Source organism: Chenopodium album, chromosome 12, assembly GCF_948465745.1.
Source record: "Chenopodium album chromosome 12, dcCheAlbu1.1, whole genome shotgun sequence".
NCBI lineage: Eukaryota > Viridiplantae > Streptophyta > Magnoliopsida > Caryophyllales > Amaranthaceae > Chenopodium > Chenopodium album.
In genome coordinates, this window is record NC_137845.1 from 2,252,241 (window position 1) to 2,264,637 (window position 12,397).

Here is a 12,397-nt window from a genome sequence, read left to right on the forward strand (position 1 = left end):
ATAATAATTCTAATTCAAGTAATAGCCACAAAGCGAAAAGCCAAAATCTTTCTACTATAAGTCAATTATTTCTATAATGAAGGGGCAAATAAACACAAACACAAACACACATTTCTACTAAAAATATGTATAAATTATAGTACAACCTAAGATCCACTTTTGACCCACTGAATATATTCAACTGCTTAAAATAAACCAGCTGGGTTCATCTTCAATTCATAACCTTTTTAGTATTTTACCATTGGAAACCTTTGCTTTTCTTTTTAAGATATGGAAATCAGGGAGATAATGACAAACTAACATGCATGCCAGAGTTATTAGTTTAATGAGGTAAACATTAAAGAATAACTTGATATGTATAGCAAGTGGAATAACACATTTAACAGGAAGTACAATTGATTCGTCAATGACACAATTGAAATGCACCTTCATTAATCTAAAGACATTAATCTATTCAACAAGAAATACTCCTTTTTATTTTCTTTATCTGCTGATCCTGCCGCCTCGATCGGCAGAAAGAACTTGGAGAGCAAAAGGTTTGAAAAGGAATTATATGTTGATTCATAAAGCATATTCTTAAACAATTAGCAAGTAGATGAATAATATAGATTAGCAAGTGTTTAGTCGTTAATTTTTGACTCCCATGTTTATTTTTCGTTGAAGTGATGCAACACTATGTCAAAGAAAGGAATCATATTCCTTGACACATTGAACTCGTGCAATTCGCCGCAGTGATTGCTTAGTACTATTGTTAGTTACATTATTTCAAGGACACGATTTGACCTGATCCTTGGTGTAAGCCTTCAGAAATTATTGAACGTCAAAACACAAACCAAGCAGAGAAAACTTTTTTGAGTATTATATAAGACAGTATTTTCTCTCAGAAAACTGCCTTAAACTGGCACCTTCAATTTGTTTAGCATAACCTTATTTATTACTTAGTTAAAAGTTGTTGCAAGGAAAAAAAAATTTCATAAACAATTAACAATGTATTTTTTTCTTAAAGTTAATTTGTATACTTTTATTATTAATGTTGTGTTTGAGTGTCCTTCATTTTAAGATGCCATTTTTGTATACATGTATAATGTGTGTATTCATTTTATTGCAACATAACAAACAACCATTACTCTAACTCTACCAAGCTCAGCTTGGTCTAGTGAAAAAGACTGTACCTTCCAACCTTGAGGTTGGGAGTTCAATTCCCACTAGAGGCATTTTGAGGGTGGAGATCCCTTACTCTTTCCCCCTCATTCTCAAAGTGTCGAACTCGTAAATATCGGACCAAAAAAACCGCGAGGGTTGAAATTCGATCAGGGTCATTCTCCTACCCCAAAAAAAAAAAAAAAAAAAAAAAACTCTTTAGTGGTCAGATAATCATTGGCATGGCTATGCAATCCACTTAATTGTTTTGGCGATCTACAATGCTAAGCTAAATGAGAAAACTCTTGACAAATGACCCATTAAAAAAATTGTGAAAGAAAAGAGATGCGTAGATATTGTAAGATAAGGACTATATACTCCAAAATAATATTTAATACAATTTTTTAAAAAAATAAATAAAATTGAGAATCAAAGTTGACCTAGCGAGTAGTTAGAGGTTTTCAGCCTACCCATATGAGAGTGATTCGATTCTTACCCGTCAAAGGGGTTCCCAATTGCAAAGTTGCAAGGGACATCAAGAATCAAATAAATCAAGTTTAAAATATTGTAAGAGTGGTTTGATTCTCACCTCTTTTTAAAAACTTGTCCTCTTCACCTAGTGTGATCTAATATACTGAATTGACTAACTTTAACCGTATTATAGATTCATATTCATGTGTATATTTCAAATATTTGTTTTTTTTAAGGATTTATTAAGGATGACTTTTGAATGGCTACAATATAATTATAGTCATTATATTAGATAAAATTCCAGCCATTAATTTTTTTTGACTTAATATAAACTGTTGATTTAGATAATTATTCATTTTTTTTTAAAAAAAAATATAGGATAATTGACAAAAAAAACATGTTCTTTGATTCATTTTCTCCTTCAATATTTTGATCCATGATCCTCTCTCTTTTGGAATTCTTCTCTATTCATTTAGATTTTAAAGGATTATAACAAATTAAAATACAATGGAGATAATTGTTGATCCAAATTTTTCAAAAAATAAAAAATAAAAAAAATCATAAGAACATGAGTATGTCATTGAAGATGTAATCGAAATTAACGGTTTTCATGGTCATGCATATTTTACTTTAAGCTTTGCCCAACAAATGAATTGAGGAGGTCAGGAGGGGAAGGATCAATGGAACATTCAATAGATCAAGAAACTTGGACATTGATATGAGAAACAATTGGAGATTAAATATAAACATGTTTCATGTTTGATTACAAAAGAGAAGCAAAACAAAGTATTGAAGGAGAAACTGATATAACTTTTTTTGTTTTTTTTAACCAAATTTTTTTTTAAAAAACTAAAAAGTCATTTTTAATTCCCAATCAAAGGTTTGTGTTAGTTAAAGTAAATGAAGGGTTGAGATTTAATCTAATATAATGGCCACAATTTTTTTTTAGCTATTTGAAAACTATCCATTTATTAATACACAATTATGATATACAAATATAGATAAAAGTATTACTCCGTATTTGTTTAAGCTAACAAGAATAAGTAAGAGCATGCCAAGGTTAGATATTTGTTATAACGAGAGTTGTTTATAACGTGGCAGAATGGTAAATAAAGTGTGTTGATTTTCGTGCTGGAGTAATAAAATATTGTTTTGCCCACAAAAGTTCTGACATCCAACACGTTTATCACTCCGTTACTGCTCCTTCCGTCTACTTTAACCGAGCTTAACCCCTGTAACTGAGGGTGAGTTAAGCAATTACCGATTGCAATTGGTGGTTTTGTACGGCGATAGGTGGTTTCTTTTGAGGTATGTATTTGATTTTCCATTTTTTAAGATCCAGAGCTGCAAAATTTCAGTTTGTGTACTACAAGAGTTATAATTCAAATTCTCAACTTCCTTTGTACGAGTACAGAAAATGAACATCCATGCTCATAATGAAATTTAATTATAAGAAATTATTTCCAGTTTGTGACTTAGATGTATAACTAATTGTGGGATAGTATAAAGTAAGGCCTTAAAATCGATAAAACAGAGAAGATCTGAAAATTAATGCGTGTTTTTGACTTGTTATGTTTCGAATTTTCATTTTCCTGGGAACCAAGCTACAGTGTTGTGATGAATTATTTTTGGTAGATAATTTTGGAAAACAGATTAAAATTCTCCACTAAGCTGCTCAATGTGGCTTATTATTTGTAATTTAGGTGATAATTTAGTTGGTTAGTGGTACATGTGCTATCTATTTGTATCAGAAATTAGTTGTTGTTTGGAAGTGCTAGTGTATTATAGGTTTTATGGAGTAATTAGGTGTGTGTTTAAAACGTGGTTTTCTGCTATGTTTTTGTTCAGATGTCTTTGACTGAACAAAATGATGGATCTGATAATTCAATGTTAAATCTGAGTGAAGTAAATTGTATTAGTCTTGCTGATGACATGATGGACCCAGACATAGGTTCGGACTCATACCCTGGGTCTTCTGATTATGATTATATGGATGACGAGGACTGCGATTGAAGTTGAATCCAATGTCTCCAGGGGTAATTCCTTCTAGTCCTCAGATAGTGTATAATTCCCCAATCCAGACTGTCCATATTGTGCAGACCGTGGAAACTGTTGTGTCAACAAACAATCCAGTGCCCCTAGTAGAACCACCGAAGGAGGGTATAGTATTCAAAAGCTGGAAGGACATTGAGGTGTATTTTAAACAATATGCACAACAGCATGGATTTGGTGTTAGTAAGGTTCAAGGTGCATATAATACGAAAACCAAAGAGAATAGGGCCACGACTTGGAAGTGTGAATGCTGGGGTCTACCTGACATGAGGGCGCAAAGGGAGGCGAAGAAGAGGGAGAAGGCCATGGATGATTGGGTGATAAGATCTGTGTACCTTAACCATACCGACCATCCTGGCAAGGGCAATCTGGTGAAAGAGTATCGAATGCAGCATTATACTTCATCGGTTCGTAAAAGGCTTATGAATTATTATGAGGAGGGAGTTCCTATATCTCAAATTCATGGGTGCTTATCCCATGAAAAGGTCAAACTGCCGAATGTAAAGGATTTGCAAAATGAGGTATACAAGGAGAGAAGATTGAAAATGGAGGGCGGGGACGCTGTAGCTATGATGAGGTATTTCGAAAAAATGCAAGCCGACACCCAAAACTTTTACCATGCTCATCGTTTGGATGAACAAGGTCAGCTTAAGGATGTGCTTTGGGTGGATGCAAAGAGCCGGGCTGTATACGAGCACTTCGGAGATGTTGTATGCTTTGATGCGACGTATTTGACGAATGAGTACGAGCTCCCTTTTGCAAACTTTGTCCGTGATATCAACCTGGGCACGCTCAATAAGTAATAGAGATTAAAATAAGTTGAATGTAACAAGTCTTGTGGCACACAGTGAGAGTCAACAATAGGCAAACTTCTTATAAACTTGAGTGATACGAAGTATATTCCCTTTCTACTGAGGACTTTATGAAAGAGAGGGATTATACTTCGTAAATAGGCACAGATAAGTTCAATAAAAATATATACTGCTATATACTCCAAGTACTAAAGTAATTCATACAAGTATATGAAAATGGCACGTCCGCCGTCTCTAATTCTTCCAGGGTGAAATTATTCAAGTATGAAAACAGCACCTTCACATGAATACATGATATACACCCCTCTAATCATAATGGTTCAGACTTCAGAAAATATAAACATCATCTGAAAGTCAGATATGCTAACTTAGGACTTCCTACAAACCCCCTTTTAACATATACGAGTATTTCACTCAAATAATGTTCCCTATGCAACTAGAGGATCCCGCTTAGGTTTGGAGTAGAGGAAGGGGATTTCATTTACAATGAAAGCCACGCTAATTCACCAGGGTCCTCGGTATTTGTCTCTCTCACTGTCTCACAAGTATATAATATACAACCCAGATTTTCTGACAAAAAGTTCAACAAGCTAAAGCTCCAGTGCCTCATGGTTGAAATTTGAAAGCAATCATGAGCATATTAGACATCTTCTAGAAATAGAATCGGCTTGGCAGATCCAAAACATAAAGCTCACTCTTGTCTCACAAGAGTATGTTTGGACGGCTATCAGAGTCATATAATCCCGCAAGCAAAGCAACAAGCACACATAACATAAGAAAACCAATCATACCAGTTCTTAGCACCTGATCAAAGCTATGACGAACATCGATTTCAGATCTGAGAAAATCAAGATCAACACTTTCACCATTAAGTCCATCTGCAAGCAGTTGACTGGCCACTTCTATAGAAGGATAGCGCTGATTGTTGTGGGAAATTGCACTTGAGCACACTGAGCATTTGCATTCACCACCAAGACACGCTGGAATTTCCTGAAAAAACTCAAAAAGAATCTCGTGGTACTGTTCCCCAAAAAATTTCAACTTTTGTTGAGTGACTGGTTTTAGAACCTGAAAGAAATCCATATTCAACTGCTTAGTGAAACTGCAAAGGAAGAAAAATGAAATGACACAATGGCCAACAGTATTAAAGCAAGGAACTCACTTTCATAACAGTTTGTGCCATCACCCGAATTACAGGAGGAAGCCGAATGACATATAAACCACCAAGACAGTGTGGAAAGTGATCTTGAAAGAGCAGAGAGCAGGATCTTATCATCTGCACTGGAAGTCTATAAGGGGATAAACCTTTGCAATCTACCACTACCATAATTCCAGGACTTTCGCGATCAGCCAAATGCAGGATACCATGCTCCATCTGAGAAACTGCATCAGCAACCAATATCCACTCAGCATGCACCTAACTCCTCACTAAAGACACTATAGAAATTTCCATAGCTTAGTAAGCTTTTTTTTATGTTTTTTTAAAAAAAATTTACACCATAGCTTAGTAAGCTAACTAAAGGTAGCCTCATCTTGTGTGGTTGAGTGCATGCATATCAGTTGACAGTAGGAAATGTGTTCGTGTACACAAGGCATGCAGTGACACATTGTATAGTTCTTAGAGCAAGAATACACTGGAAAATTTAGTGCTGTTGGTCTATGACCTCTATGCAGTTAAAGTAACCCATAGGGCTTGAAAAGGAAAGGGATAGCACTTGAATCTAATTATTCTGTGGTTGAAGTGTAGAATTAGTGCCTCTTATAAAATTCAAATTTAAAAGAAAGCATTAGAGAAAATATATGTATCCTAATTTTTGGGTTAACTCTTCTTCAAACCTATTGAGAGGCCTGAATTTAAGAACTCCGAAAGCAAGTAGGTAAGTTAATGAATTTAAGAACTCCGAAAGCAAGTAGGTAAGTTAATGACTTGCTGTAAATGGTCTGTGAGGAATCATCATAGAGAGCTCACACTGCAACTACTTATTTGATAAATTGGTAATTGATACTCTGTCAATGAAAGATACAATTCATTTTATTCCCCTTCATCCCCTACCCCATAACACTCCCAACAAAAAAAATTAAAAAATATATAAACAAAAACATAAAATAAATAAAAAAGAAGAAGAAGAAGAAGACAAGGGAACTCCAAGACGGTTCTCCATGAAGATTGAGTGCTACATCTGCAAAGATGGAAAATTCAATAAAGCCTTCCCAAGGTATAAAGACTTACCAATCGCCTGAGCAATTCGAGGTCTATCCTGAGTTGGCATATTGGTGCAAGCTACACCAAGTCGTACAATCAAGCAAGGTCTGTGTCTCAGATCATAGCCATGCCAGAAGACTATGTCAGACCACCCCTTAAGTTCCGGTTCCGATAGAATGTGATATGTTTCTCTCCAACGAATTGTCTTCTTAATTGACGAAAGCAGGCTTGAAAAGTCACCATTGGCAGAGCTGTAAAATCTTCGTAGCTCACTCTCATTGATCCTACAATGTTGCATCCCATAAAATTCAGCCATTTATTTCTTCTTATTCTTATTCTTATCCCACCCTCTCATAACTAAAAATAAAAAATAAAAATAAACTTTCCTTTTCATTGAGCAGCAAGATAGGTAGTAGTATACCATTAAACAGCACATGCACTGATTTGTAATTTTGGTTTCATCTTTCCTAATCAGGTTCTTAATACAAGCTTAATATTTTAATACTCTGATTTGATTGGGAGGATAGATAGGATCATAGGATAAAAAAGCAACAGTATTAACAGCAAGCAATTATGGAGTATTTAGGATATGTTCTTAATTTAAAAAAAAAAAAAAAAAAAAAAAAAGGATAGAACAAATACTATTTAGGACATTTGCACTAAATATTTCTAATTTTCATACTATTTATTGTTTCCTTTGTACATGATTACCTGTCTGGTAAGTTGATCCCTTGATTTTCTAGCTCTTTGTAGAGTTTTAGCAACCAATCCTCTGATGATGGACTAATAGAAGATTCATCATTGTTCCTGAAACAGAATACCAGCTTATAAATGACGGGTAGCATAACAGTAACAAAAGGACACATTTTCAATCACATAAAAAGGATCCTGCACCAGAAACAGCTAAAGGGCTAATTTTAGTGACACACAACATCAAATTTCAACAAAGTCATTCATCTGAACTCATACGACCAATTGGTCAAATCAATAATGTAAAGTGAATGCTATTGGTTTACCTTACATCAACATGGGGCTGTACAGAAGGTAAGTTTTCATCCAAATTCTCAAGTACCTGAGAATCATGGTGATCATCCGTAGAGCTCACCTGATCTGATTTGTCAGAGAAAGCTGTTGCTATGGAGAGGACTAACAATGGTCGTGACAACATCTGACAATAATTATTTACAAAATCTCTTAGAAAGGGGGGTTTCAAAGGGAAAAAAAAAAAAAAAAAAAAAGGAAACCATGAACCAAACTGCATAATGATGAAAAGAGACTGAACTGTGTACCATTAACCTTCAACAAGGAACACAGCTTAAAAGAATGGCAGAACCAAGTAGTACCTGCATACCATGCACCAAGCCCTTGAAGGGCGCCCATTTGATCCATTTAAATGGTGGATAGCATAGCATTTGGAATGCCTGAAGACTACGCCAAGCAAATGGACACTTAGCGCTTGAAAACCTCCTTGTAGTTTCCAGAACAGCAACTTTAAGCAGAAAAAAGCCTACATCAGCAGCAACTCCTCTTACTGCACGATCTTTAAAAGCAATATGATCAAGAGACTTCCGTGTCAAAGTCTTTGGAACGGAAGCAACCTTGGCTGTAATTTTCTGAGAGGTAACACTAGCCAATTTAGAATTACTTTTCAGACCAGAGCCACTCTGCCGATCCTCCATCTACTTAGCTTGAGAAACCTTTCAACTCAGAATTCACTGTTTTCCAAACTATTTTCTTCTAGTAAGAAAAGTAAACGAAGAGGACCATGTGTTTCTGCCTCAAGAAGTGATCCATGACACTAAGATACAAAATCTTGTCATTTTTCTGCTTACATATAGCCAAATAGGACGGAAGAACAAAGTGTGCAGGACACCTGCTACTGCAGCTCCAATTTTTCTCGAGGCAGATTTCGTCGTTATCTTACACAAGTGTATAGTACATGAAGCTGCATCAACATTTATCCATCAAAAACAGAATATTTAAGATTCAATATGAACACAAAAAAGGTGTAGCCAATCTAATTCCTAATAATTCCTTCTTTTAAATTTGTATTCAGATGGTCCGATCATCTTAGAAAGCATGTATACATTTCTATTAATAAAGATATCAGAGAGTATTTCCCAAACCCTCCACTTCCCCCCACCTCCCAAGCACCAACAATATATCTTAATAGCTAAAGAATAAACTCAGCACAAATGACTTAGTAATATGCACTCAGTATCAAATCTCTAACCCTCTGTCTAAAACTAATTCAGTCTTCTGTTTTGAGCTCACCTGCTAGAGACTGTCATCAGATCTCAGTTCCTCATACCCTATGCTTTTCTAGAGGAAAATTCTTCACGGTCTATTCCACATGGAATTATGAAACTTATTGGAATAGATGGGACGATTTCAGATGTCATATTGATCAAACTATGTTTTGCAAAGTAAGATATATAATGAAGTAGGAAAATAAACACTTAAACAAAAAAAAACTTGAGGCATAAATTCTTGCATTGCTTGTTGCACATTAAACAAAAAGTTTTCTCCTTATTTTACTCGGACTCTTCATCACACCTCAAGTGCCCGTGAGGATCCTTGACACTCCAGCAATCGAATGGACTCTTCAACACACTTCATTTTCGGCTAAAATTGTGAAATTTCAACACACGTATCGGAGTTTGAGTAACATATATTCCACTTAACGAAATCCTATAACGCAAATCATAAACTTACAGTACAGCCCTAATTCCGCTATATATCTAGTAAAATATGCTCCCATATCCAAATTCACGCATATATCAAAGTGTCCAGAAATCGAATTAGGCTAATTTTCCAGATTTTAGCAGCACAATTTAAAGCTTCCATTACATTCCTCTATAAAAAACTTCACAAAACTTCAACCTCAAATTGCAATTTCGAACTGAAAATCAATCATCACTAAACCCTTAGGCCCTTTTTGGTTGAAGGGATTTGGATGAAAAAGAAAAGAAAGGAAATTGTTTTAATCATATTTCCATGTTTGGTTGAATAATGACATAAAAATCAAAAGGAAAGGAAGGGAAGGGAAGTGGGAGGAAAGTCTCTTAACAAAATTTTGGCTTTCCTTTCCTCCCAAAATTAGAAAGAGAAAAATAAAAGTAATTTCCTTTCTCTTCCCTTCATTTCTTTTCATCAACCAAATATTGGAAAATAAAATCACCTTCCTTTCCCTTCTTTTCCTTTCTTTTCCCTTTCTCTTCTTTTCCTTTACTAAATATTGAACCAAACAAAGCTTTAGAAATCATGATTTAAACTACTTTTTCCAAATTAACACAATTTCCACCAAAAATTTCCTTCGACAAAATTCGCAACAAATTAATCCTTACAATCCATTTCTCAACAAAATGCAAAAAAAAAAATGCGAATTCGTATGCGAATGCAAATTAAGACAACAATGCAAGATCATATTCAACAACAAACAATTATTTTTAATCAATAAATCGAGATTAGGTGAGAAATTTTAATTAAAGAAAAGGAAACAATTGAATTTACCTTAAGAACGCAGCTTCAAAGTAGAAGTCCAGAGAGATCGGAGATTTCAGAAAATGATTGAAAAATACGGATTATTTGTAGGACCAAGTAGGATGTTTGGAAAAACAACAGAGACAGGACGAGGGAATAAATATAGCGAAAAAAATATCTAAAAAGTCGCGGCTTTTTCATTTCTCCGTTCGTCAAAACGTGTCGTTTTATACGTGGTACTCCGTATTTGTTTCAAATTGTGCTAATTTGGAAAATTATTTATGTATCATACCATTAGTTGATAGCGTGATACTATATTCAAATCACATTACTCAGTGTTGTGGTTGTTTATCCCAAGTCCCATGTGGTAAGATTAAGTAAAGAGCTCCTTATAAGTGGAAGCACACTCAAATAGTACGAGACCTTTTGGAAAGGTGTTCAAAAATAAATTCGTGCGGACTAGACCCAAAACAGACAATATCATACTAATGTGGAGTGGAGTGTGCGTGCGATCCGGACGTTATATTCGTGGGAAACTCCCTCAAATGTGTGACCTCGCGATTGTGGTGACACTCGGCTCTAATAGTATGAGGCATTTTGAACAAATCTGTGTCGACTAGGTCCAAAGCTAATAATATCATACTCACTAATGTGGAGTGAGATGTGCGTGCAACCCATCAAGGTAAATGACTTGGGCCTAACACTAAGTTAATTATCCCTCCTCTTTTAAAAAGATTCAAAAATAATTTCATTTCAGTAAAAATAAGGTGATGTGAATGGACCGAGGTTGAAATTGAATTTTTTTTTATTTTTTTTTTATAATTTTTTAATCAAATAAAGTATGAGACAATCATTGAAAAATAAGGAGTATCTATATTTAGGGAGTATATGTAACAATAAGTTATAAATGGTTATCATAAATCTCATGAAATTAAATTTACTTTGCATATACTATGATGATTTTCATTAAGATACCATTAAAATCTTATTCTAATGGTTAAGACTGAAGTCTTTGTATACCATGTTCGGTAAATCATAAGTTTAAATTTACAGTGATTGAAAATATATTTCTTTATAAGAGACTTATTGAGATTGTACTCCAAATTTTTACGTAAACATTTTATACGAGTAAAGTTAAAGTATATTGCATAGATTCCTTTTTCTCGTATGCGAATTTTGTAGATAATAATTTATTTTTTTTATTATAATGGAGTGCATCATAATTAGCCGAGAAATTAGGTGTAACGACAATCTAGCTGTCCTATGCGTAATGTATTTCGTTTTCAGGAGTAATTCGTGACCCTTTTTGCCTTATTAATTAACAACCAAATTACTCAGATCAATCTCCGGGGAAGTAGTGATTACTACGAAGCATAAGTATTTCTGTATTTGTGAAAAATATTATCAATAAAGTATTAAAGTGGGAAAGTTGATATTTAAAATGGTATTTCCAGTATAAAAAAGTAATACAAAAGATAATGATGCGTAGAATACGACTTCATATATGAAAATCAAAAACTTTTGCATGTCTCCGCTTTACAATAAATTTATTGTAAATCGGCGACGCACACGATACACGTGCCAGCTTATTTATTATTTTTTTTAATTTTCATAAAAAAAAAAGATGTGGAAACTCGGATCTTGAATTTAGAAATTGTAGAGCAACAGTAAAGGAGAGAGAAAGTGAGAAAAGGCAAAGAAAAAACGCGAAAACGATTACCTTGGAGCTTCGATCATCAATGGAGGATTTTGTAGATGACAATAAAGAAGTTGCTCGAGTTTATGATGATAACATGTTTGGGGAAAAACAAATTCAAGCGACATTAATGAAAGAGGATAGAGAAAGTACAAACACGAATCCTGTAGTTGCTCAAACAATAGAATGTGGCAACTTAGATTCAACCGAAGGTAACCTTGTACTTAATTGATGATAATGTACTTGTTGATAGCAATGAATGTCATGTGCATATTTTGTAGTGATAATGTACCTTTTATATGCAAAAATATTGCCCTTTATATGCACAAATGTTACCTTTTTTATACATAAAAGTCACCCATATAAAACATAGTATTACTATGATTGTGTTTTTCCCCAAAAATGTTGTTATCCTTTGTATGCAAAAACGTTACCCTTTATATGCACAAATATTACCCTTTTTATGCATAAAAGTGACCCATATAAAATATAGTATTACTATGATTGTGTTTTTCTCCAAAAATGTTGTTATCCTTTGTA

The 12,397-nt window shown here is 34.2% G+C and overlaps 2 protein-coding genes across 3 annotated transcripts; one reads left to right on the forward strand and one right to left on the reverse strand.

The window, feature by feature from the left end:
* The first annotated feature begins 3,635 nt into the window (after nt 1-3,635).
* On the forward strand, nt 3,636-4,466 carry LOC145572771 (protein FAR1-RELATED SEQUENCE 8-like). Its single transcript, XM_081631739.1, has one exon. It carries the CDS (start codon nt 3,636-3,638, stop codon nt 4,464-4,466), a length of 831 nt encoding a protein of 276 aa, XP_081487865.1.
* Nucleotides 4,467-4,627: 161 nt separating this feature from the next.
* On the reverse strand, nt 4,628-10,297 carry LOC145571572 (phosphatidylinositol/phosphatidylcholine transfer protein SFH8-like). 2 transcript variants are annotated; one of them, XM_081630603.1, is made up of 7 exons: nt 10,192-10,297; nt 8,022-8,623; nt 7,695-7,846; nt 7,390-7,485; nt 6,706-6,962; nt 5,638-5,858; nt 4,628-5,543 (listed from the first exon to the last, which is right to left on the reverse strand). In XM_081630603.1, exons 2-7 carry the CDS (start codon nt 8,355-8,357, stop codon nt 5,178-5,180), a joined length of 1,428 nt encoding a protein of 475 aa, XP_081486729.1. In that variant the 5' UTR covers nt 8,358-8,623; nt 10,192-10,297; the 3' UTR covers nt 4,628-5,177. The 2 variants fall into 2 exon arrangements, with proteins under 2 accessions (XP_081486729.1, XP_081486730.1); XM_081630604.1 differs by lacking the exon at nt 10,192-10,297 and adding an exon at nt 8,953-9,464.
* Between the last annotated feature and the right edge of the window lie 2,100 nt (nt 10,298-12,397).